The following is a 27085-nucleotide window of genomic DNA, read 5'->3' as shown; positions in this document are numbered from 1 at the left end:
TGTTTTTCAGTGAGCCCCGTGAAAGCTAAGGGTTCTTCTGGAGCTCACGCATCAACTGTCATCCTTCTAAGGCAGTTGTTAGACTTCAGTAGATGCTCTAAGACAGTAGGTAATGTGTCTGCAAGAGTTGTGTTTGAGTACTCATGGGGAGTTAGTAGAACTGTTGTAATCTGCTTTCATTTTAGTTTGGGGTTGGGTTTTTTTGTTGTTGTTTGGTTGTTTTTTTTAGCGTGTCCCATAAAAATATTCAATTTGATCTGCTGTTCAGTGTTTTCTGTTGATTTGCTATGCTACCCAAATTACTGAAGGGCTGGTTTTTGGGGATTCCTTAAAACTTGTTGTCAAAAAGTTATTGGACAACAGTGATCTGGCCTGTAAATAATGTAGACTGAAATAACTTGTGCATATGAATCTAGGCCATAGCTTTATGTTTAGGAGCAGGCCTGAAGTCAGGGACAACTTGGCTAAGATCTTGCCTTATTTGCATAGACATCCTGTGTGGCTTGATCAAGTTATAGAAACTCTGAAACTACTTGTCTACATTTATAAGATGAAAAGGAATTGGTGTAGGGCTGGGCGCATATTTAATATGTGGGTGTTGAAGGTAAATCAGTTAATATTTGCAGTGTGTTTTGAAACTTTAGTTGCACGGTATTGTGCAAGACTTCTTTTGTTGATGGTTGACTTTAGACTGTTAGTGACTAAGATAGAAGCAGTCAGTCTGTATTTGCTCATTTGAATAAGTCTTGTGTTTTGCGTATAAAGCTGTATGTAGGGAGTACAGAGACAAAAAGGCACTGAATCATACTGCGTGTGCTATTTCTGGAAGATCAAGCAGGCTTAAGACTTAGAGGAGGAGGAGTTTCTGGGATTTTTCCAAATTCTGTCAACAAAACAAATTCTACCCGCGTTAATCATCAGAATGAGTCGTTGGAGTTATTTGTATGTCCTTGTAGTGTAGCCTGGCTAAAACAGGCTACTTGACCTTGTTTCTAATGTAGTGGGACTTTCCCTGCGAGATTGATAAAACACTCATTAGTACTCTTCATAGCGAAATCATTTACACTGATCATTAAGTCTTCAGTGAAGTGAGAGGAGCAGTTGACTCTTGGAATGCACCAAGATTACGTTTGTGTGCAAGAACAGGATGAAATGCCCACCTTAGCATGGTGCCCTACGGCACCTGCGTCTGCTGCTGCCCAGGATAATTTGGGTTCCTTCGTGTTAGGTGGTACTGTGCTGAACAGACCCTGGCTATGCTTAGGCTTTCTGCCAACACACCTTTTTGCTAGCAACGAGATTTCTCCTCTTGTTTTAAGGCCTTGCTTTGTTCAAGGAATAGTTGTGCGATCCACTTTGAGAAAAGTAGTGAGGTCTTTATTTTGAAGGAATGAGCTAAAATTCAGGCTGCCTTTTCCACCTTTGGCATATAATACCATGTGCAGAGAGACCATTGACTGTTTGATATCAACAAAGAGCCATGGGAAAAAGGTAGCCCATAAGCTCCTGTCATGTTGGAAGAAGCTTTGTTTAGAATGTGGTCATGGATCTATACTCGTAAATGGGGTACCTTTCCTTTAAGATGTCTATCTGGGAGCTGTTTGAGAAGACAAGTGGAACTGTAAAATGTATAATAAAATCCAGCCCAAACTCAAATGTTTATGGCACACAGCACTGTACTCAGAGTTGAAGATGGATGTAACTGAACTACGTGGGTTTTGTTCTGATCAACAAAGGTAGCAAGCAGATAAGATATGGAAATGGTCAGTCCCTTTCTTGATTGGAAGAAGCATGAGATGTTTGATGGCTGCAGAGGTGGTGGTAGCTGTGGGCTTAGGAAGGTTAACACTCAAAAGGGGAAAAAACTGAAACAAAATTATTGAAATGCCCTATGGGTACTGCAGTTTTAGAGTGTGATTACCTGCTGCTCTTCAATAAGAAACATTTGTAGATTTAGGCTTTTAAACCTGAATCTTTTTACAACCTCAAGTATCCTTAGGTGCCTTAATGCATGGAAGATTTAGTGAGTTAGAGAAGATGAACAGAATAGCAAAGTAACTGTCGATTCCTGTTGTCTTTGCTGGTTAAACAGGCAGAAAAATCAGCTGGATGCTGCAGAAGGAGTTGAAATGAAAGGTATAATCTAATTGGACTCTTGACATTGTTACAAAGTAAATCTTTAAAGTATACTTAATTCTCCTGTACATGACTGTGTAGCTTAGGCGTTGCTATGGGTAGATGGGCTGAAGCCTTCCTACCCCGCGCTGTGTGTGTGGGTGCTGCAGTGCAGACCCTGGGCTGCTCCGAGCGGGAATACAGCTGGAGTAGCCTGGAAGTCTGACATAAGTGTGTAGAAAGTGGGAGAAAAAGGTAGGTTACTCCAAGGATCACCGAGGATCCAGGCTGCAGCCTCTGGTGTGTCTAGAGCAGAGATGGAAGGTATTTAGAGAATGGATTGCTCACTTCGAAATCCCAATGTAAATAAGACTATGTGCTACTGATGGTCACACGGTAGAAGGAGAATATAAAGTTTATCATAGTCAATGTTTTGAAGCAAAATTTGTTTTCATGTGCATTTTCTTCTGTACTGTGTCCTGTGTTCAGTACACCTGTGCCAGGATTCTGTTAATGTACATGCTCTGAAATACAGATTATTTTGTTTACACTATTTATAAATACATTAATGTTAATTCAGGTGTTCAGCTATTGTATTTTTTTCAAGTTCTAGTTAAAAGGTATCTTCTGGGTAACTTCAAAGTTGCCCTTAGTTTTAGTGGTAGCAGCAGACTCCATAAGCTGTTCTGCTGGCCTTGGCTAGCTCCAGCCACAAACTTACTATATTTTGAAGGAGTTTGTAGTTTGGAGGGAGTGATAAGGCAAGGTTCCTGGTCATGTATACACTGAATGGGACACCACCTGGTAGTTCAGTAGTTTGTCCCAGCAGCTGCATGCTACCACCTAAAGAGCTGAAAAGAGAGGTGTGTTACAGTACACTTCTTATTTGGGAATGGGCTTTCAGTGGTGACTGGAAATATAACAGTATTTTTTTAGAAACATCACAGACAGACCTGAAAGTATGCATGAGTAAATAAAATTGAGTTATTTGTTTATCATACTGAAATGAAGAGAGGCAAGGATTTAACAGGTAGTATTTTGAATCCAGTCAGTAGTGTATTATTGGGTTTGGGGTCCGTCCGTCTCCCCCGTCCCCCCCCCTTAGTTGAACTAGCTTGATCTTATGTGTTCAAACATGCTCAGTTCCAACTCATTTGATGTCTTCAGTGGACAGTCCCTGTGCACCTCTGTTTTGGTGCTGGACAGAGAGAAATGTCTGTTGATAGCAGACACAGCATGCTGATCTGGAAGGCTTTACAGAACCTGTCTGTAGTCCAGCAGTAGCTGCTGTTGAGATGTCTACCCACTCAAGAATGAATTTACTAAATACACTCAATTTCTTAACAGGAGAAAACAGAAAAGCTTACTTGTGCTATTAGCTCAGTAATGGAAATGTTAATGGAGAATACAAACAGCAACTTTGCATATGTGCAGTTTAAATTAGGGCAAGAGGTATGATGGGAGAATTATTTTTTTAATGAAGACCCGTCCGCATTACCTGATTTGATAAGCAGTCTGTCTTTCCTTGTGGAGCTTTAAATAACGTATTTGCAGGGTGAACCAAGTTGTTGTATTTTCATTAATTGTAGATGAAATAATTTGGTATGACCAGAGTATCTCAGAAATTCAATGAGAAAACAGAAGTCATTTTGCAATCAAGTTGACCCTTTTATATTTTACATCCTAATATTGCTGATAAGAGACGACTGGGGGGGACTGTTTTGAAAGACATTTGCAGTCTGCAAAGTTAGTACTTTCAGGATGCATTTAAGTGTTTTGTGTCATTGGTAAATGCATGGTAGGTCTTCAGACATGGGAACTGATAATGTGGCTCTGAGATTTCAAATAAATGCTATCTGGAAGTTCATGATAACTTGTGGTTTTGATTTGTAGTTGCTGTTGAGGGAGCAGAAAAAGGGAAAGTGCTTGCTTGTTTGGAGTCTTTAAGATATGATATATGAAACTTGATAGTTAACTATATTTGGTACAAAATATTGAGAACTAGCACATGGTAACTAAGTGTTTTGTGTGCCAAAGAAATGTCTGGAAAGCAAAAAAAAAAAAAAAAAAAAGGAAAGGGCTTTCTCCTGTTTTTTTTAACCTTGTGTATTTTTCCTCTGCCAAGCAAAGCCTATTGTCTAGAAACACATAACCAAACTTAATGTCCCCAGAGGAAGGTGTACCTTCCTTTTGTGCTGATGACTCACAATATTTCTGAACTAATATTTAGGAAAGAGATTCTTTCCCAATACTTGCAGAGGTCCCTCGATGCCCAATGGCCCAAGAAATGATTCAATTAACCAGCACCTAATTTCAGTAACCCAGGGCGTAAGAGTGGGTTCCTGTGACACAGGAATGTTGAAAGAAAATAAGAAGTTTGGTAACTTTGTTCCAGGCAAGATGCTGGATGACTTTTTTAATTGGCTGCGAGATGTCATCATGCTTAGATTTTTGTGTCTTTTGGGGTGAGATGATTCACATGGAGTCCAGTTGTGAGGACGTGCTCCAGATACATAACTTGGGTGTTAACTGGGTCTGGCCCCAGGGCATAAAATGCCAAGCAGGGGATTGAGGGAAGGCGGCAGAGCTGTTTTGGAAGTGAGAATGCATAGGACAAAGAGTTAATGGGGAAGCCCATAAATGGGAACAGAGACTAGAATACAGCACATGAAAACAGAGAAACTGGAGGCTATCTGTTGTGCAAGAGAGTTGGAAGTAAAGGAAAATCAGAAGGGGTGAGAAGGAAGACTGGCAGAGAGTTTAGGAATAGGATAAGGAGAGCTGGAGGAAAAGGCCATGGGATGAGCCTTCTGTGATTATAGAGACAGATCTTTTGGATTGAAGTTACACAGATTCATATACAGGATTGAAAAGGATGTCATACGAATTAAGTCACGTTTTTTGAGCAAGCAGTGCTGAGCAAATCTGGTAGCAGTTTCAGTGCAGAGAGGAGTGATGTGCTGAAGTAAAGAAGGGCTATTCTTTCAGGGCTTCACTATCTGTGTTTCTTTTACTTCAGTGCTCTGTGTGTGTTTTGATTTTTCAAGGAGATGTGGGTTGGGGGCGGTTGGAAGAAAACAAAGTTTTGGAAAAAGAGTTGAAAGGAAGAAGGCTTAAGTTAAAACACCAGAGCAAAACCAAGTCAATTGTTTAATTTTCAACTGATAGTATTACTACAGTGTTCTTAAGAAGTTCTCCTGATTTACGATTTCTAAAATGATAACAAACCCAAAAATGCTAGTTAGAAAAGAATTGTAAATATTGTTTTCCTCTGTAGGTATACTGATATTTCAGACTCTTGCCATTTTATCCTCTTAGTATTGCATAATGCAGCCAATTCATGTTTTCCAGAGCTTCCCAATTAAGTTAAGTGTTCAGAAGTTTCCATGACCTTTAGGTTTCTTTGTACTCTGTGTTGTTTTGCAGAAAGTATGATAGACTTTGTGGTTTACTTCCAGTGTAGCCTTTCTTTTATGGAAAAGATGTCACAATGCAGAAAGGCCATGGTTTTGAGTTGTGTTTTTAAGCATTTAGTACAATGCTGATTTGACATAGCTTTTTTCTAAAAATGTCTTAACGTACAGGAAACTGTTTAAGTAGCTCATCAAAAAATGATCAGCAAATTATCATGATTTAGAAAGTATGTTGCATTTAGAAACAAGTTGAAGAAAGAAGGTTCCCTTAGGGAAGTTTGTTGCACAGTATAGAAAAGGGCACCTATATCTCATATTAACTACCGTAATTGATGTTCACTGTGCTTATGGTTCTTGCTTCAATTTTGCCTGCCTCGGTATGTATGACTTGCTGGAAAACCTTCTGTAAAGATCAGATTGTCCTCTTCAGTCAGATCTGTGAGAGGTCCCAAACACAATCCTCTGTTCTTCACTGAAATTCTGGAGGTTTCTCCAAAACCTTATGGTCTAATGGCGGTTTCTGAGGACGGTAGGTGTCAACCTGCTGAATGAATGAATCACTGTGACTTACGAGGTGGAGGCTGGAGTTGGAGAAGGTGGCAGGTGGAGACCTTCCAAGGAAGGGTGCATGGGCTGCCTTAGCAGGCACAACGCTACATTCATATGGTGTTTACCACCCAGACCTAAACACGTTCATGTCTGTCTTCCTGGAGTATAAACAGAGAAGAGTCAGGTCTGTCTGCCCCTGCCTGTGTAAGCATGTATTTAGAAGCCTGAGCTTATTTGTCAGAGCTATTTTACTCTTTTTTTGGGTGCACACTGAACACTAGCAACTACTCGTGTCAGAACTCTGATTAATATACATATATATAGGTGTATATATACATTTACGTATAGCTAGTCCCTCCAATCCCCCTGCCCCGAAAGAAGAACCCTTACCCCCAGTGTTGCTTAATATTTGCTAATTATGAAGCCTCAAGATCTTGTTTATACATGCCAACTCTGATCTGGTGTTTTGGTCCATGTTTGTTTCAGCATGTCCATCAAGGCCTTGCATTTAGTGTAAGTGCATCAAAAGTTCTGAAAGCAAAATGTGACCGCTGACAAGTTGCCCTCGCAATGTTGTACAAGGGCATATTTTCCTGCAACCTGATACATAAATGCCCTGTGGGTAAATAATTTTTTTAAACTGAAATTTGCTTGAGAAAATACAGTAGATCATAGTGAATCTACACCAGTGCATGTAATTCTTTTATGTATGAACAGTGCAGTAAAGAACTAAGAAAAGTCAGCTATCATTTTGAAGATTTGTGGTATGAACTCTTATTAATAAATACATATAGCATAAACATATGTGTGTATATGTGTATATATATACATAATCAAAACTTGTATGTAAATATATCTGTATGAGAGAGAATGAGAGTTAATAAGAAAAAAGATTAAAAAATAAATACAGAAATAGAACAATGAAATACGATAAAAAAATACTGCTGCTGTAAGAAGACAAGCCTCTGCTACACTTCTATTTTTCTTAAATGATTTTTAGGTGTACACATTAGTGAGACTTCTTTTCCCAAATACTGCTCAGAAGATTCTGTTCTGCAGAGGGTGAAACATCTGAAGGAATGAATTTGAATGTATTTGGGAGATTTTTTTCGATGTATAAAATATGTGCAACTGTTGCAGTTGTCCCTCAGACTCCCAGTCAAGGACCTAATATATTAATAGTCTGGAGTCCAGATTGCTGTATGAAATGATTGCTGCTGCGTTAGTATGTATGGTCTTTCAAAACTTAAATGTGTTAGTTTTTCTAATGCCATTTTGAAGAAAGGAGTTTTATTTTAGCTTTAGGGGAGAAGTCTTGTCACAGTGAGGCTATTTCTTCCTTTGTACGTGGAGACCATGGTACAAGGAGGAACTGAAACCAAGCCCAGAACTGGTGTTCTCTGCATTAAGGCATCTCTCCTCTGAATAAAGACATCTCTTGAAAATTGTTATGCTCTACAGTGATGTATGACTGCTACTGAAACTCTTGTCTGGTGAATGTATTCCCAGCCTCCTGTCTGACTTACAGTGCTGGCCTCTTGTTTAGTTCCCCCCAGTTCTCAGGTGGGTGTGTTATGGGTGTGGAGTTGAATTTATAAACATTTTATGCTGCTGAACAGAATAAGAAATACAAAGTTTTGGCAGTGTTATTGGAAAACTGTTTTAAAAATGTGTTTGTTTTCATACATGGTGAATGTGACTAGCCCAAGAGTTCACCCTTTTCTGGTTTTGAAACTACCTTTTTTTGCTTTACTGTACATCATTGCTAATCAATTGTTTAACTATAATTATCTTTCTAACAGTAATAGTATGTTCATTAGTCTGAAAATGTTCTTTTCACCCAGCCTGGATTGGAGGAGAGATTCTTTGGCTCGTTCAATTTTTGCTCTGACTTCTATATGGACTAAAATTGAACTTGGTCCTCTTTCCCAACCTGTCAAGACAGGGACAGATCTAGGTAGATTTACTGTATGTTTAAAATAGCTAAAGGTCTGAATGCTATTTTTGATGACTCCTTTGTAGCCTTTCCCTGTCATAGAAGAGGCTGGTGTTTGATCCAAGTTAACGGTGTGATCTCTATCAACAAAGATTAGAAACCTTCACAATGTTTTTTTTCTCTTATTTAACATAAGTATGTCCTTTGGTTGCTATTTTATGTGTTATTTTCATTTTACCTGCTTCCTAGGTTAAGTGATTGATAGTTATTTTTAAAGGATCATTTCTTTGGAGAAAATGGCAGTGAGACAAGGAAAGATTTTTCACTTTTAGCATTGAGTGATAAGTATGTGTATGGGGGGAAAGGATATGCATGCCTATGTGGATACATTTGTGATGAGTGCATATGTAAACATGCTTAAATCTTTGCAAGCTTTCTTCTGCTTTAGCGGGATGTCAACTCAAAGCATCCTAAAAATTATGTTTTAGCTCTATTCATTGTTCATTGGCTTATGTTATTTAAAGATACCTCAGTCAGTACTTCAGTACTCGGGATGTACTGAATAATAGGAAGAATGACACAAAATTTCTTATCCGAACTGATACAAGCTATTCTGATGAATGCTAGAGCCCTTGAATATTTGACATGGATTATCCTAGACCTTCTTTTTTCAAATAAAAGAATTCACAAGAAAAATAACTGTGCTAGTAATTTTGTACTATAGGTTATGTTTTACAGGATTAGAGTTTATGTATGTGCTGGCGCAGATAATTCTGGGATGCAGTTCTGTTAATGCATTCAGATATCAATAGGCTGTGAACATACAGAAAAGTTTGGTTCTTGAAGAAACTTATATGCTTATCTGAATGAAAGCAGATATTTGTTGCATGAATATCTTTTGTCTGAAAATTGCTGAGCTATAATTATATGATAACTAAGATATAATCTAAACTAGAAATACACATGCTTCTTTCCAAATTAGTTACATTCATTTTTGTCTTTAGTAGAGATTAATGTTTTATTCTGATTTATCTCTTTTGTAGTACTAATTCACAATAGAGCTGAAGCAGGGATTTTGTTTTGTTAGTGAAACCTGCTATTGTTGACCACTTAATTTAAAAATCACCTTTATGTATTTTGGTGATCTTTTTGCCCTTGTGTAGGCCAGATCTTCGCAGGCTGTATGCATTCTTGGGAGTAGCAACCATTTTTCTTAACTTTGTTTCCCATGATGTGCAACCTAGTGGCATCTCAGTTGGTAAATGAGATAACTGTTCATTCTACCTTTGTAGGAAAAAAAAAAAAAGTACAATGGAAATGCTCGTGTGTGGTCTTGGTTTTGTTTGTTGTTTTGTGTTTTAGGAAAAAAAAATAGCAAACAAAAAACCTGTTCCTTTAAATGTTGAATATAAAGTCATTTTGCAAATAGTCAACTTATTGATAATGGCTGAGTTTGATCTTTTTTTTTATATGTTATAAAGTAGGGCTTGAGAGGTTGGATAATTCTTAACACATATTTGTATCTTTATGTCTTCTAGACAACTCTGCTGAAGCAGATTTATGGTTGCTGAACAGTTGTACAGTAAAAAATCCTGCTGAGGACCACTTCAGAAACTCAATCAAGTAAGTTGTTTCCCTGAAAAGATACTTAATTATCAATGAATATTGCATGTTCTAATTTTAAAAGCTTCATAATTTCAATCTAGAAGTAATTTTGTGTTTTAGAGCAAGAAGTGTGCTGAGTTTGAGTGTTACAATGGTGAATTTTCTAGAATGGATTTGTAAGGTGCAGTGCTGCTTTTTTTTTTTTTTTTTTTTTACATTAGCTATAACTTTCAAGTGATTATCAATACACTTATTTAGGAGAACTGCTGACCTATTTAGATAGGGGCTTTTACATCACTTTTCAATACAATGTTTTAATATTCTTCGGAAGAGTTGAATTTTTTTTTTTTTTTTTTTTTCAAAAGTGTGAACTCTTAGGCTGGTTCTTTTTTCTTCTACTTACATTTTACATAATCAGACCTTTCTAATTAAAAGAGTGTCAGGTATATACTTAAAATTAACTATTTCACTATACATTTTCTTAAAAGGTGAACTGATTAGCCTGTAATAGAAGTCTTGTGAAGAATGTGTTTTGTTTCTCTGTAACACTTCATTGATGTTGAAAAATACGACATGGTAGGGACTTCTGCCTCCGACGTCCACAGAAGTGTAGTTGTGATGAGGGTAACTGGAAAACCCATACACTAACAGCTGTTACTGCCCAGTATAAATAAATATTGTGGTATGTTTCTTGTAGATTTTACCTTTAGTAAACAAGCAAGGCTATTTGTGCAGTCATGTGTTTAGTGTGGCACACTGCAGATGGACTGTTTGTTGAAATCCATTTTGGTTAGAAAAACATAGTTCTTAGTAAGCAGTTGGCATGCTCAGGAAGGTAGAGAGGAGAGAGAAGCTGGATATGAACTATCTGCTTGCAGTGCTGGAGTTACTAACAACATCCCAGGGCTGTAACCTGGAACAGAAACAGTTTGCCAGCAGATTAATTCTATTTGCACAGCAGAAGCTTCCTCCACCCCTCAGAAGGCTTCACTTCCTGACTGCTGGTGTTGCGCTTGGTGATGAGACTGGCTTTTTGGCTTTTTCTACTGTTGCCAAAAATGGGAAAAAAAAAAAAAAAAAAATCTATTCCCAGAATACTTCCAGTTAGTGCGTGTTGGCCAACAGAACTGATGACAAGATCTTTTCCAGTTCAGTTGTGGCCATCTCTCTATTTTACTAATCCTATGCCAGAAATGATGTGGTATGGTGTGTGTCCTTTAACCAGTAGAATGGAGTTGGTTAAGAAAGAGGGTCTAACTAAAAGCAAATGACCAAAAATTTTTCTTTGAACTTAATGTTTCTCTTGCCGCTCTATTAATGAGCCTGATGTTATTTGTAGCCTGGGTTTATTCCTCTTTTTCCTTACTTTTGCATATACTCTTTCTGTTCTGTCACATGGATACTCCGGTTGTTCTCCATTTCTTCTCTTTGCTGAGAGTCACTCCTTTCCTGTAGCATGCATCGTTCATTCTCCACTCTCAGTTCCTGGCAATTCCTAATTATGGAGAAAGACAACTTTTGTTGTTGTTTCTGACCATTTTTTATAACGTTGATTAAATGTAGGGGAGAACCATATGTGGGTGCTCTTCCATGGAACTTAGAACCGAAAGATTAAACATCTTCCATCTCAGAAAAGAGCAACTATTACTGTATTTGGGTGAGGAAAGCTTGTATCTGTACAGAACACAACTTTTCCTAAATACATCTTAATTTGTTACAGCAACAAACCCAATGCATGAAGTTTGGGTGATACAAAACTAACTGCCGTTATATCCTATCATAACAGCTTGTTGGTAGCTATGGAGATCTTTGTTTTTCTTGGTTGAGTAACAAATTAAACATTTTTGACATGGATTGTCAAAGCAAACATAGTTTCAGTGGAAAAATTAATACTCAGCACAATAAGCCTTTCAAATTAAAAAAAAAATCAGGCTGAAAGTGTTATATAGCATTATGAATGTCATGTGGGAGAAATATTTCGGTTTTGTTTATTCTCTGCTCTCTGCAACAGTTTCTGCTATGTAACTTTCCTTGCATATATGACTTTAAAATGTACTGATTCAAACCAGCGGTAGTGTGTTCACACTGGTGGTTGAAGAATGACTGTCTGAGAAGCTGATCCCTCACTAATACCATGTGCCAAAGGATGTGTCAGAACCCAACAAGTCCTGTAGGTTCAACATTTTTGATCTGATCTTTTAAAAACAAACCAAAACCACTCACAAACTCTCTGAACCTTTGCATTGGATGTGCAGATACATATATACCTGATAGAAGCCAACTGACAGTATCATCTCTGTGCCTTTTTGTATAGTTCTTAGAAGTAGTGTGCTGTTCTTCAGTATCAAGAAAATTGCAGCTGCTGAGCTAGGGCGAGGATATGGAGGGCAAAGAGTTGCGTAAAGACCATTAGCTTGTGGATGGGAATTGAGAACTTTTCCTGTGCAGATTTTATTCTCAGTTGGTTAATTGTAAAATAAGATTAAAGGCAGAGGTAGGCAATAGTAATAAAGAATTCCCAGTAAAATTAAGTAGGTAGAGTTTAAAAAATAATAATTAATATCCTTCAAAAAATGAAGGTTAATTCAAGCAAAAGTAGGAAATAAAGAGAATAAACTGAAGCACATAGCCTTCATAAACTTGCTTGATGGAAGTTAAGGTGACTGTAAAGCAGATAGCAAGGCAAACAAAAAGGATCCCTTGAACAAGTAAAAAGAAGCAAAAGAAGGAAGAAACTAACATTGACAAGCAAGGCAGAGAACACCACAGAGAATCAGTCCCCATTTGGTATAGGGAGGCTCAATTGTGTTGTAGTAACTCTGTTCTTCTGTTTTAATACTTTGCTAAATATCACAGAATATGCATTATCCCCAGCTTTCCAGAATTCACAAGTGCATGTAACCCTGTGGCTGAAAACACTAGCGATGCGAGATTTGCTAGTAGCCGGTTTTGGCAGCATCCTACCTTAGGATAGGAGGAGTGGGAGATGGTCTGTTGTTTAAAGGGCTCCAATCTGCAGCTGTTAGGAAATGAGAATATCAGCTTCGTGGAAGGGGAAAGGAGAGCGTGGAGTATAGGGGGGAGAGGGAGACAAGGGCAGAGGAGCTAGTGCAGGTGTATGGTATCACTTGTGCAGCTGATAAGGAATCCCTTATTACACGGTATATGTAGAGATGAATGAATTATGTCCCTTTGTTCCTACGATGTAACTGTGTAGTAGAGGTAGTACTGCATGCACAGAATCACAGAATGGCTGAGGTTGTCGGGGACCTCTGGAGATTGTCGTGTTCAACCCTGCTCAAAGCAGGGACAGCTAGAGCAGGTGGCTGAGGGCTGTGTGGAGGCAGGTTTTGATTATCTTCAGTAGACTCCACAAATGCTCTGGGTAGCCTGTTCCAGTGTTTGACCATCCGTACAGTAAAAAAGGGTTGTCTTAGGTTTAAACTTCATATCTTGTATTTCAGTTCGTTGCCTTTTGTCCTGTCACAGGGCACCGCTGTGAAATGCCAGCCTCTGCCATTCCCTCTCTCCCATCCGCCTCCCCATCAGGTGCTTATACACGGTGATGGGATTCTCCAGACCCTTCTCTTCTCCAGGCTGAACAGTCCCAGCAGCTCTCAGCCTCTACTTGTATGTCATATGCTCCACGATTACTTTTGTGGCCCTTCCCTGGACCCCTTCCAGTCTGTCCCTTTCTCACCTGTACTGGGAAGCCCAGAACTGGATCCAGTGCTCCAGATGTGGTTCTCACCAGGACCCCCAGGGACTTTCCTGCCAAGCTGCTTTCCAGCTGGTCAGCCCCAGCCTGTCCTGGTGCCTGGGGCTATTCTTTCCCAGGGGCAGGACTTTGCACTATCCATTTGTTAGACTTTAGGAGGCTTACACATTATGTTAGTTTAAGAAAATCTCATTTTCATTAAAATTGATATTAAAATAAACTCTATAAAGAAAATAATTCATTTGGGTTAAGTCAGTGTTTACTGTGAGTGATCTACTTGTCCTTGTAAAGGTCTGACTGTTCTTGGGTATGTTCCGTAGGCTTTTAGAAATACATTCCTGCAATGAACTTCTCTTCTGAAAGAAAAAGAAGCACTTTTGTTCTATCAAGGACTTGTATTTTGGTTGGTGATGGGTATACCTATTGTGCTTTAGTAAAGTAGTTGCTGGGCATTCCTGGGAGGAAGCACCTTTTGGAAAGATCCAGGAGTGTTGAATCCCTCTGAGCAGTTTTTTTTCTAGTGGTATTGAACTCTTGCTAAAGTGGTGGGTTCTCTTGTCAGGGAAAGCATGCCACAGAAAATACCTCTCTACCCTGACCTGTTCTTAGAGTCTTAAGTATCTGTGAATGGCTGCAATCCCAGATAGGGTGTTAGTTTATTGGTCCTTGATCTTGTGCTTTTTAATTGGCCTGTGTACACTGATTTAAGCAGAAGGATTTTTTTAATTTTAAGTTGCAGTTCAGAAAACCCTGATAAACCTAAACCACAACCATTAGTATTGTTGATATACTATTTATACAGAAAGTGCCCCTGAAAACACATTGTTCAAGGTGTCATGTTGAACAGAACGACTGTGATGTTTTTAAAGCCTGTAATGACATCGTATCTCAAATGGAGTTGTGTAGAATCAAGTGCATTGAGGTGGGTTGGACTCAAGAACATTTCCCTTACCTGGAGGTAGTTTTTGTCTGCTGTCACAACTGGTTCTGTCCCTGCTGTGGTTTTTTTTTGTTTTGTTTTTGTTTTTTTTTTTTATATCCTGTAGCTCAGTTAATCAGAAGTTAAAGGTATTTTATGGAATGGGATATGTTTTCCCGTTCACATTATTTCTTTTATTGGCGGCAGATATTTTCTTTCTCCAGTTACTAGTCAGATAAAATATATCAAGATTCCTTTGGAGAATGCGTTCCTGTGCTAAAGGCAGCAAAGTGCTTGGGATCCTTCCTTGAGGGACTTTGTCCTTGTAGGACAGCTGTGCCTTGAAAACTCCTTGCCCTGTCCTGTGATCTGAGCTGGCTTTACCCTTGAGATGGACAGAGCTAGGATACTACTCTTTTTTGAAGTCCTGTAGGATAGTATGTAATAACATTAAATTGACTTTAAAAACTTCTTAAATATTTGCTTATAACATTATGAAGTCTACTCTATTTTGCCTTATAATTTAGGATGAAATAATACTTTTTTTAAAGGTAGCCTACAATCTGTATTTAAAAGTCAATCACATCCTTTTTTGCTGATAATGTTTCGATATGGTGTCTTTGCTCTGGACCTGATCATCTGTCAGTGTGACCAAATTATATGAGTTAACTGCATATGCACATAGGTGTTTTATAAACAGTATAAATAGTAAAGATTCAGTAAAGTATCATTAATACCCTTCTAGAGAGATGTCACTGTATGTTGTGGTTTAACCACAGGACACTGTATTTGTTTATTTTTGGGGGTGTTGGGTAGTTCTGTGATGGTACATTTCAGTGTCTCTCCTTAGTCTGGCTGTGTTTGGGTTTTTTTCCAGTTGCAGAAGGTTGTCAGCTACCATTCTCTGCTATCATTTATTTTATGCAAAAGTAGCTTTCTTAAAACTTAGTTGTTAGCAGCAGCAAGAATAAGCATTCAGTAAGGAAGTTGCTAACCTTAACTTCTGTAAACCACAGTAAATCTGTTAAGGCTGTTTGAAGAAGAGAATTAAGGATAAAAGCACATTCCAGAGGAGCTCACTTCCTTTATTTTAAAGTTACTTTGCTCTATGGTCTTATGCTTCAGTGATTTCTGCGTCCTCTGATACTTTTTCTTGACCGTTACATCTCAGATATGTAACCCACTTTTCCTAATGACCTCCAAAAATTTAGAGACTGTTGTGTGTTTCTAGCTAGCCATCTTCCCCCTTGCTTGATCCTTTCCTGAGTGCTGTTACAAGTTACTCGTGTTCAGGGACTTTGGCTTTTCCTAAGGAGTTCTCTTGCTGGTTCAAGTATTATGGACAGGATTCTGGGGCATCTCTTATCAAAATAGCCAGAATGATGTCATTCGGGAAGTATGATGTGGTTATGCTGTTGAGGCGTTCATGGCTTGTCTCTTGGTATGGAATAAGTTTGACCACTATAATAATCTTTGTTACTATATATAATTAATACATAACATTAATGCATATTCTTTTATGTATGTGTCGCTGCATTCCCTTTAAGGCACGCTGCAGTGTGTATTCAACCCTTTTCTTTCTGACAGCTACGAGTTGTGACAGAATGTGAGGGCTTTTAGCACTGAAGTAGTGCCATGTGGCTTCCAGTTCTGTCCTTGCTTCAGTTTTCACCAATTCATGAATAAACACTATGTGTGGGATCTCACTTTTATGCTAGAAGGAGCATAAAAAACTGCACAATTTGTTAAAGTGGTAGTTTAACAGGACTTTGATCTTAGACAATGCAAATTGTTTAAGGCTCTCAGGTCCAAGTGGACTAAGTTGAAGAGTAAAAGGCATGACTACCTTTGGATGCTACAGAATTTCTGTTCACTGAATGTGATTGTGTTAATTTTAAGGTACAGAAGGAGGTTATTCTTTAAGAAATACAAAAGCTTGTTCAGAGATAATAACTTTCTGCTGCTTGTCATCTTTGCAAGTGAAAATAACCCTGAAAGAAGGTTTTTTGGTTCTTTGTTAATAATTGCGAATGTAATTTATATGATGCATCTTGCAAATTGAGCAAAGCCAAAAATTGCACACTGAATTAGAACAGTGTTACCACTTTCTTTAAAGCAACATTAAGCCTTTTGCTTTTACTAATACTTTTCCAGTGTGAAAGTAGACTGTGATTTACACTTGTTTCTACTGTTCATACAGCAAAGTTTAAGCTGTGAAGTGCCTCTGGAAGACATAAGTATTTCAAAACTCTGCATTTTATAGATCCTGTTAGCATAAGAAGATTGCTTCCACTGCGTTTCTGAGATGAGTGCCATAGCCTTGCTGTTTATTGCATTTCACAGAAATAGTATGTTGCCATGACTTTCAGTGTTTGTGTCGGAGCAGTTAAGGTAACAGGACAGCTCTGAGAACTGTAGCTGGGTGTACTGCTATTTTCTGCTCTTGTATTGAAGATATCTGGGGAAGAGCTGGATTCTCTGAAGTAAAAAATGCCTGTGGAATAAGCTTCATTGGTTCGGAGGAAACCTGGCACTTGAGTTTTTTAAGAGAAGTTGCCAATAGTATTCCTTATTGCTCAGACCCTCTAAATTATTCCAGATAACGTTGATGAAAATCTTATTTTGCCATGATGAAAGGCTCACATGCTCACAGACTGACGAAATGCTTGTATTCAAAACACATGCTATATTGTCTGTGCAAGAGAAACATCTTCCCCAGATAATAGGAGTTACTTAGTTTTGGATGGAGGCTATAAATCTATTAACTAGAATTTTAAATCACAGCTCTTTTCTAAGAACAACTGGAGAAGCTTATGTGACTGCTGCACACTGGCTTCATCAAAGCCTCGATTGCGATAGATTTATGCGCAACGCTTCCATTTTTACAGTCATGGGAGATCTGTAAAGATCTCAGCAATCACACACCATTAACCAAAATGATTTTTAAAATTAGTTTTGTAGTGTAACATCACTCATGCTGTTTAATAAATAAATATTTTTAGAAAGCACTCTCCTCTTTGTTATAAAGTGTACGAATTAGCTAGTTGAAAACACTGAATACTTCAGTGTTTGAATGGTTTTGTTTTTGAGGTTCAGCATTTTTCTGGCAAAAATTTCTAGAAGGGTTTTGTGCTTCAGCATTTGCGATTTCATTTTTCATATAGCTGCGCTCATCCGTATTACAAAACACTTCAGTGAATTTTATTTTTATGTTCATTTTACTAGTTAAGGTGTCTCAGCCTGAGCAGTACCAGTTTCACTGTTATATAGTTGGTTAAGCTTTACCATGGAGCATAGTGTGCTCTCTGGCTTCCAAACGCTGCAGAAGGATTTTATATGGCTGGAAAAAAAATTTTCTTGAACTGGAAGTCTTCATTTAAAAACTTATCGATCTGATAAGTTTTTCCTTCTTTTTAAATTTACTGAATATTGTCATCCATGCTTTTATTGTCATAGGTTGATGGAAGACATAGCTGTTTGTGAAGGATTCTGTTTTTTAAATGATGTTTGTTAGTGGAAGGGTTTTTGCTGCATTTGAGTGCATTCCTTTTTGTGCGCCCTTCTCTGCCGTAAAAGAGAATGTTAAAAGCTGCTTGATGTGATGTTATAAAATGCAGAGAAAAAGCAGACCATATAGAACTGAGTGTTTTCCATTGTACAGTGTTTAGAAGATAAAAGGGTTATGGACCACTTGTGATGACATGTGTTACATGGCTGCATTTTGCAGAGATTTGCAAAAGCCTGGGTTATAAACTTGTGTGCATTCTAGTTTAATATTTAACAAGGTAGAAAAATAGTACAAGAACAGGGCCTGTTAAAATCAACTTTTAAACACTATTCTGGAAATCTTTTTGACTTTATTATGAACGCATTTGGGACTGTAACAAGTACTGCATGATAGTGATGCTTTGAGAGGTTAGATAGTGCAGTGGCTTTAGTTCTACACTGCTTATTAAGCCTTGGATGCTTCAGGGGGCTGATTAGCTTTTAGATACTCTTTTAGCCTTGAGCCAGATCATTAGGGACTGATGTATATTTGATGGCCATTTTAAAGGGGAAAGTATTACCAGGACATGAGGGGCCGACTCTGTTTCATGACTTCATTCATGTTGAATTTTTGATTGGGCTGTAGTTACAGGTCCCCAGCTATGTAGGCTCCTGGAGCACTGGTGCATTACAAGCAGTGTTTACAGACATTGAAAATCAGTTAAGTTCACTACTAAACATACAAGATACACTTTTCTTTGCAAACAAATACAAATCTATTACACTTCAGTGATACGGGTAAACAAGGAAGGCTTCTGATTTGGAAAGTACAGCTCCCCTGGTAGTTTATGGAATAACATTTCCACCTCTTTCCTCATCAACCAGAATGGGGACACAGCTGTACTCAGTCTTTTTTCAGCATTTTAGAACAGGAACTTGCATTCGTGTATAACCATCTGAAACCTGTTTTAAGAAAATGAGCAACACTAGAAAGGAGATCTAATTCTCTTTAGACTGCATTGCTGATGTTATCTTTAGTTGAAAGACAAAACAGTTCTTTCCCGTCCTCTCAGACTTGGTCAAATTGCATAATTTTAGGAAACCTCTCCAATCAAACAGGTTTAATAAAATTAGCAAAAGTAAGTATCGGGCTTTCTCAGTGTTTCTTATGCTGTTCTGCCATACGCTTTCTTTGGGGATGTGATGTTCCTTTTGGGCTCTTAGTGCTGGCTGCCCTCTCCTTGCCCAGACCAGGGTCAGATACAATTATAAGTGATCAGGAAGATGGAAGCACTATTTTGGGATAGAAATTCTAGGTTTGTTTTGTTACTTAATCAAAGGCTTTAAAGAAGAGGCTTTTATAGAGATGGCAGAAATTTGGACAAAACTACGCTTGGTCTCGCATTATGGGCATTTGCATGAGAAGCATGTTAAAACCTATATGAAAATGTCTTGCTTGTTTTAGTAGGATGAGGACAATGATTTCTTTTTATCAAAGGAGGTCTCATTCTGAATACACTAGTCCTCAATTTCTAATGCATTGGTTAAAGTTCCTCTCTTGATTAAACTCACACTTCAGATTAGCAGGTTAACCTCTAGTTTGTCCTTACTAGTCAGATTGTTTTCTGTTTGTTTGTGGTTCAAAAAATAGGCTTCCAAATAAAGAGTTTAAAAATGTAGTTTGGGTGTGGAAACGAATAAAATCCACCTCTGTGTATGTGAATTTAAGGGATGGGAATGGTGAAGTGAAATTAGGAAATTAACAGTTTGTAATTCAGTATGGCTGCAGATGGAAAATACTCCTACTGAATTTGCTGAAGCAAAGAGCAGGTGACAATTCGTTAAGAGCTTGTGGTTCACACAGTGGTGAGATAGTGGATGACTGCTGGAAATGGAAGCAATCTGAGACATTGTAGTGTGCTTTTTTTATAACTTCAAACAGTAGGCTAGGTGTACTTTCTTTTGCTTGGAAAAATATCTGTGACTTATCCAAGCAGACTGTTGCCAGTAGTGGACTACTTTAGCTGAACTTTCTGGAATGCATTTAATTTGGGGGTGTGCTGTCGGGGTTCTTGCTGCCTCTGCCACCTGACATTCATCTCCCTTCTGTTGAGAGATTTCTTTTTTCTTTCTCATGGGAGGTAACCGAATTAATTGCTCCAGCCCTAAAAAGTGCGCAAGAGACGAAGACATTTTAGATTTGCCTCAAATATGTAATAGCATTACTGAGAGAGGACATAATATTAATTGAGGTCCATGGAAATGATGTGGGACAGCATCAGGACAGAGCTCTGATTGGTTTAGTTTGCTTTGCCTGCACGTGGAAAGTACAGTTATAAGAGGTGAAAAAGGCTTTGGCATGTTTTGTTGTTTTTTTTTTTTTTTCTTGCTTTTCTGAGTGTGTATCTAGTAGATCAGAATATTTTCAATAAGCTGCTGAAGAAGAGAACAGCAAATTGATTCAGCTTCCTTTTTAAAAAGGAGTTTTAGTTCCAGCAAGGCTAAGTTTTAATTTTTCAATGGGACAGGTGTTGGGCTAAGTTGAAAATAAAACTTTCCACACAAAGTGATTGCTGCTGTTTTAAAAGTTTCATTATGAAAGTCCTAGTAAGAAGTGGAGATTGAGAGTCCTCTGAATGAATTGAGCAGAAAAGGTTAATGCCTTGAGTGCTGGAAGCAGATGGTTGATAGCTTTGAATATTTATCTAATTAACTGCATGTTGGCTGTTGTCCTAGCAGGCCTGACTTTTCCTAGCGAGGGAGCACAGGAAAGCACGCAGAAACTTGCTGTAGCAGGATTAATGCAGAAGTCAACATGATCTAAACTTGTCCTTACTGACAAGTGTGGTTTTTATTTGTTTTTGGTTCAAAAGACTATCTACTAATACTTAACTTGTGTTTGTCCTAAACCAGAGAATGCTTGCTTGTCTGTGTGAGCTTGAGTGGAAAAAGCATCCTCTCTCATGCTTCTGAACGGGTGTCTTCACGTGGTTACATTAGATGCTCACTCAGGAAGGGCAAAAATAATGTTGGAGATTTTTCTGTTTTGTCTGTATTCAACAAAGCTCTTGCTTTTTACAAGGAGTTTTGTTGTAATTTGTGCGTCTCTGTCTGATGCACATCTGTAAAGACTGTGATGGTATACTGAGATTTTATTTTGGTATATTTAGTCAAGGCAAGTTGGGGTATTGCCAATACAGTACATTTGGCATTGAATACCTCAGCTGCTATCTTGACCCTCAGTGCACCACTTTTGTCAGGGATATGAACATGGACAACTATTTCTTTTGAATTTAACTTTTTAGCCAACATTTCCTCTCATAAACTTTTCTCAGCTTTCGTGAAGAAACAGCAGAAGCACAGGCCAACAGCAAGAAATAGTTGACCACAGAGTTGTTTCACTCCAAGTATGTTCCAAAGAGATAGTGTCTAACTGCTTTTAACAGGATAAATAATCAACTTTTTTCATGTATTGGTTTTACAGCTCACAGCACAATGGAAACTGACCCTCATTAGTGCCTCCAGCTACCAACATAACACAAATACTAACCAACAAACTGTATACACATTTGCTCCAAATAGGAAAAAGCCTATTGTTTTTCTTGGGTGTACTGTAGTTTATTAGCATGATCTCAAGGGAAATTTAGTAGTGAAGATGTAGAGGCTGATTTTTTACAAAAGGACAATGTTAAATAAAATTGTCTAAAATATAGTAAAACTCTCTGTAGAAGCAATTTGTGAATACCTCTTATCATAGTGGGTGGCATGCATTTTTCTCATAAAAATTTAATATACTTCCAGTTTTTATTTTGTCTTTCTCTGTGCTTTTTTTAATGAAAACAATACCCTTAAAGTAGCCCATTTCTGTAACAGGTTTCTAGTTTGTATGTATTTACCTTATACCAGTTGTCAAATAAGACATTTTTCTCTGTGGAGCTGTTGATTGATACCTCTAACTCCAAAAAATGAAGGAGAGTCAGAAATGTTATTTAGAGTCAGAAAAGATGCAACTGTGCATGTGTCCTAAGTACAGTGAAAACTTCTTTCACATAATTTCAGAAAATGAATACTGTGTTTAACTTGAATCCTGAATCCAGGTTGTGTAACTTTTTTATACAAGGAAAGCAGCAGAAAATGGAATTTTTACTTCAGATTGTCCTTAGCTTCATATGCTGCCACTTTGAGTTTTAATATCTGAACCTGAAATTATTCTTTCAGTGATTTCCTCTTTTTGTGTTTTATTTCTTCCTATTAGTAGGAGGTCTCTTGTTTAGCTAGTATTGGACACCTTTGCTAGCTCAGTTATATGAACTGTCTTGGACTGAACCAGCAAAGACATTTGATACAGGAAGCTCTTTCAAGATAAAGACCATAAAACTTAAGGATTTGTGAAATGCAAATTGAAATTGCTGAGCTTTTACATGAGAAGTGGAAGCTATTGTTGTTTCTGTACGTAGGAAAGTTGTATATGGCCTCTTCTGGTCCTATTGCACGTAATTGCATTTGTGGCCTGTGGATTTGACTGTATACGTATGCATGCATGTAACATACCTGTACACAAACACCCTAGAAAACAGGTTAAATATGTGCTTTTGCACAGGCTTTGCTTTGACCTTCGCTCTATGGTTCAGCTGAGTTGCTTCTGATTTCCTCCTGAACTAATATAAATCCCATCTGTGGTAAACCTGGGGCTTTAGAATGTGGTAACTTTGTAGGATTCACTATGTACTGAGATGCTGAAGTTCATCTTTTGAAACACGGATAAATGCAGTCTCAGTTTGGACGGTATAAACCGCTGTGGGCCGAGATGCTCGTTGCTAACGCACTAATACAGGCAGCCGTTCGACACAAGCCCGATTCACCTTGCAGGCAGTGGTGTGGATCGCTTGGTTTTGTTAAGGTGCTTGGTAATTCATGAACATCCCTTGAAATGGAGCTTGGATGAGGGGCTGAGGAGAAAAATCAATGTAATTTCTAAATGGTTTTGCAATGGGAAAAGAATTTCTAGTATTTACTGTGGAAATACTGTGCAGTCATGAAGGTAGCAGCTCCCCAACATAACTAAGGTACAGATCTCTAAGGATCCAGAGGGCTAGAAGATGAGATTGCTAGTGGTCCTGGCCTATTGTAGACATTAAGAAAGACACCCCCAAATTTGTCAGTCTTTTCTATAATGATGTTAGCATGTCTCATTTTTTTGTAATGTAGAAATTGAAATGGCAGCTCAATTCTTACTGGCTTTATTCCTTTGTTCCACTAACAGACATGCTCATGAGGAAGGGGATTATTTGCTTCATATTTGAAATACATTGGTTTTCAGTGTTAATGGCATAATATGAATTAAATGCAGTGTTAAAATATCTCTTGAGCAACATGTTTTTAAGTCACCAGTTCATAGTTTTGACAGCAAGCAGTGCATGCTCTTCAGTTTGTGGTTTCCACTTCTGTTTCACAAAAGATACCAGTTGAGCATGTTTGTTGCAAAATTTTTAAGTTAAGCTGTTGTGAAATTCTACTCCACATTTTATGATTATTGGAGGAAGGACATTTAATTAGAATAAGCCAGGTATTGCGCACTCTGTTGTTGTTCTTTACTGATGCTGTGGTTGAGATGCAGTATGCCTTGCCTGAATTTCTTGTGACTATCGCTCAGAAACCACATGCTAAGAAGACATTGTCATATTCTAAGAAAATTGTCAGGGAGCGTGTTTTTATTGAGGAGATGGGCTGTAACTGACTTCCTCTAACATCCCAAATTACATTACTTACATAATGAGGTTTCCAGCTGGAGTCCATTGCTTGGTGCAGTATTTCCATGTGAAGAGAGGAAAACAGATTAAGTTGCCCCATTTTTCTTCTCTTTCCCCTGCTCCCTGCTGGAAATGTCCTGGTGCCGCAGCTGCTACCAGCTTTACCCCCTGCCAAAGACACGATATTGCTTCGTGGCTTCAGGAGCAAATGGCAGGTGGCAGGATAGAGGGTCCAGCTTTATTTTGTCTTCTCAAAACATGCTTCAAGTAGTGTTAGTTGTGGCTGATGCTATGAGTTCCTTTCCTGCCTTTATATTCCCCGATGGGGACAAGCTGTTGAAGTAACACAGCTTTGGTGCTCTTTTGTTAACCTTTGCCAACTGTCCTGAGGATTTGGGGCATCCAGATGTTTGAAATAGAATTAGGCAATCGTTACAGTAGTGCGTGAGGGCTTTGTTTACTTCTCCAGTGCTGATTTGCAACGCTTTTCCCTGTATTTTTCCTTGGTTTCTAATTTTAATATGTATGCAATAGGGAGAGACAAACCTTTTCAATATGACAATTTTTTTCCTACTTTGCCTGACTTGAATGATAATGAGAAGCTTCTAGTATGTTTTAATGAGGTTACCTTTTTCTCAGCATTGAGATCTGAAGTTGCACAATAGGGTGTTTCGTTACTGATCCACAGTAAACTTGGATTTTTGTTGTTGTTGTTGGTTTTCTTTGGTTGGCTTTATTTTTCCATATGGAAACTTATCTATTGCAATGATGTGGACACACTGAGCCATTGACCCAACCATCCTTATTCAACTGCTGAGGGATTCAGTTTCCATTTCTCTGTGAGAATAGGCAGTGGTGGTTTGTTTTTCCTTTTAAAAACTGTGTTCATTCGCTTTGCACTGTGGGAATGCATGTGCTGCCTTTAAATGTTAAAACACTCAACTTATCCACGGACTGGAGCCTGTATGCGTAAGAACTGTAGACTTATGCTTATAGAAGGAAAAATATATATTGATATGTGAATGCGTGCAGAAGAAGCACATGGCTAGTCAGTATTACAAGCTGATCTGTTAGAGTTGTAGCACGTTTCTCTTGGAGTTTACTTTTAAGAGATAGCAGACATTGCTTCTGAATTGGAACCTGAAATCCAAGTTGAGGGTATTTGCAGAACCTCTCATTAGATGAGTAATTGCACTTTATCTCTGACTAATACACTGGACCCTCTGTGGGAATTAATGGTGCTGTATTGTAGCAATAGTGCAGCACAACATATTGAAAGACCTTATGGGGAAAGTGATTATATTTTGAAAAAACTAATACAATTTCATAGCTGCATACTCACGTGCAATAAGACACGTCCATGAGTTGTGTCCAGCAATTAGGTGCCGTGACGTATGTGTTGCAGTGGTAGTGTTCATGGGGTGACAAGAAGAACATGTCCTTCATTCTTAGGTTGGCTTTTGATGTGCCTCCTGTATTCTGCAGAGTACCTAACAGGTTAGGATCTCTGTTTTTTTTCTTTCCTGTGCCATGCCTGCAGGTGTTAGGGTTTGCTCTGTCTGCTTACCTGGGGTATCTTAAAGCTTCAGCGATTCTTTTCATCTTCCTGCCATCATCTGTTAGCGGCTGGAGTTTTTGTTTTAGTGTGGGTGTAGACTGTACCTTATTCTAGGCTGCCACTTGTTTTCCTACTGCGTGTCCTGAGCAGCTGTGTGCGGCGGTGCTGCGATCTGGATCACCTGCTAATTCGTGTGCTGTCAGCACGAGCCTTTCTATGTCCCTCCTTCTGCTGTCCCTTCTGACGCTTCCACATCTGTGCAGCCCCATTCATTCACTAACTGTACCAGTTGTAACATTCTTATTACCAATCTCAACAACAGTAAAAAGATACCTAAGAATGTGTGTGTGTTAATGTTATTCTGAGTTTTCCATTATCATATTTGAAACTTGCATGTTTAATTCTTTTAAGTATGTATTTTGTGAATTAAATAGACTTTTTGTATAACATAAGCTGCTACTGATGTAGAAAAAACTCGCTAAATAGAAATCAATTCATTCACTGCAGTTACCTAGTCAGGACCCTTGTTGTTTGTGTAGTATCTCAATTTTTGAAATCTGCTGTGATTGATGCACCAAGTTGCTGGAATTTGAGGTGAGATAAGAGAGTTTTCTTTCAGTTGAGTTGGTACTGACTGAAGGCACGTCTCTTGTAAATCATACTGCTCAGATCAGAGCTCTGTACATCACTTGTAACTTTTTGAAGAGTCAGAGGAAGGTTACGTTCTGTCTTCCCCATCATTCTGCTTACCTTTAGTGACAGGCTACTGCTACTGCCATGAGATGAATTCAGAATAACAATCTGGTATTTTTTTTCATTCTTTTCAAAAATGTCAACAAGCAAAACTTGTTATTTTTGTTTGGGAGTAATGAGTAATGCCTTCAATCAAATCCCATTGAGTTTGCCTCTGAGGCATGTGTTGTTAAACTTCATTTTCAATCTTCTCCATGTACCGCTTAGAAACCCATGGGAAAGAAGTAAATTTTAGCTTTATTTTTGTTGGAATTATGAAGCTTAGTTGCCTATTTTTACTTGAAATATTGTGTCTGCTGAAAACTGTCATAGCACCAACATTATAGGCACCTCTGGGAGTTCTGTGAGGTCCCGTGCTGATCTGGGGTCACTAGGTGGTACCTCTTCTCCTGACTAGGCATGGTTTTAAGCATCTATGCTATTTTTCTAAGCTCTGGTTCAAATCAACATCAGCAGGACTATTTTCCAGGATGTCCCTGCAGGTGGTGGTTGGGGGGGAGGTATTATTAACTGGGGTTGGCAAACTTGAGTTTCAGCAGCAGTGAAGATGAGTGTGCTTGTGTTTGTACGTCACAGTAACTGTTCAAGAACTCTGAGACAGCTATTGAAATAAAGCAGCTATCTTCAGTTAAAACAGCTCTCCGTGCCCACAGATGTAAAGCTCTACTTCTGCTTCTGGACCTCTTACTGAGCTGTTTTACAAGGCCATGCTCTCTGTCACCCTATATAACCTGTCCTTATGATTGAAAGGAGAGCTGAAAATGTAAGTTCAAAGGCAGTCGTACTTAGATGATATGCATTATTAAATATCCTAACGTAATTTCTAATACTTGCTCTCCTAGGATTCCCGAGGCTTAACAAGATGAGTACCTGCGTATTAGGAAGGCTTAGGTTAAATCTGGATTGTAGGGAATTTGTATCATAGATGGAAAACAAGAGAATACTCAAAAATAGCATAGGAACCTTGCTGTCTCTACTGTGTTTAAACAAAGTGCTTTAATTAAATTCCTGAAACTGTTTAAATGTTTCTTTAAAATTAAAACAAACATATTTGTTTATAGTTTTTGATAGTTGACATAATTATGTTAAATTATTTTGTTTATAGATATTAGCATCCACGCAGGTTGAGAAGTTAAGCAAGTACAACTGGAACATACAAGCGGGGATCTTTACCAGACATTCCTAAGGTCTCTTGTCTGTTTTCCTTATCTGAGTTAGTTATGTTCTGAGCAGTCCCCCATAGCCAGGCAATGGCTAACACAAATAGTCCCTCTTCATCTTTT

General features: G+C 38.3%; 1 protein-coding gene across 1 annotated transcript in view; it reads left to right on the top strand.

Annotated features, from left to right (window-relative positions):
- The window catches only part of CDKAL1 (CDK5 regulatory subunit associated protein 1-like 1), a 418113-nt gene that overhangs the window by 61187 nt on the left and 329841 nt on the right, over positions 1–27085 (top strand). The window contains exon 5 of the mRNA XM_010573154.1: positions 9552–9636. Within this exon, the coding sequence (XP_010571456.1) occupies positions 9552–9636 (85 nt within the window). The remainder of the gene's footprint in view (positions 1–9551; positions 9637–27085) is intronic.

Source organism: Haliaeetus leucocephalus, unplaced genomic scaffold, assembly GCF_000737465.1.
Source record: "Haliaeetus leucocephalus isolate CR32 unplaced genomic scaffold, Haliaeetus_leucocephalus-4.0 Scaffold373, whole genome shotgun sequence".
Taxonomy (NCBI): domain Eukaryota; kingdom Metazoa; phylum Chordata; class Aves; order Accipitriformes; family Accipitridae; genus Haliaeetus; species Haliaeetus leucocephalus.
The sequence above is the reverse complement of the archived record's forward strand: the minus strand, read 5'-3'. Positions and strand labels throughout refer to the sequence as shown.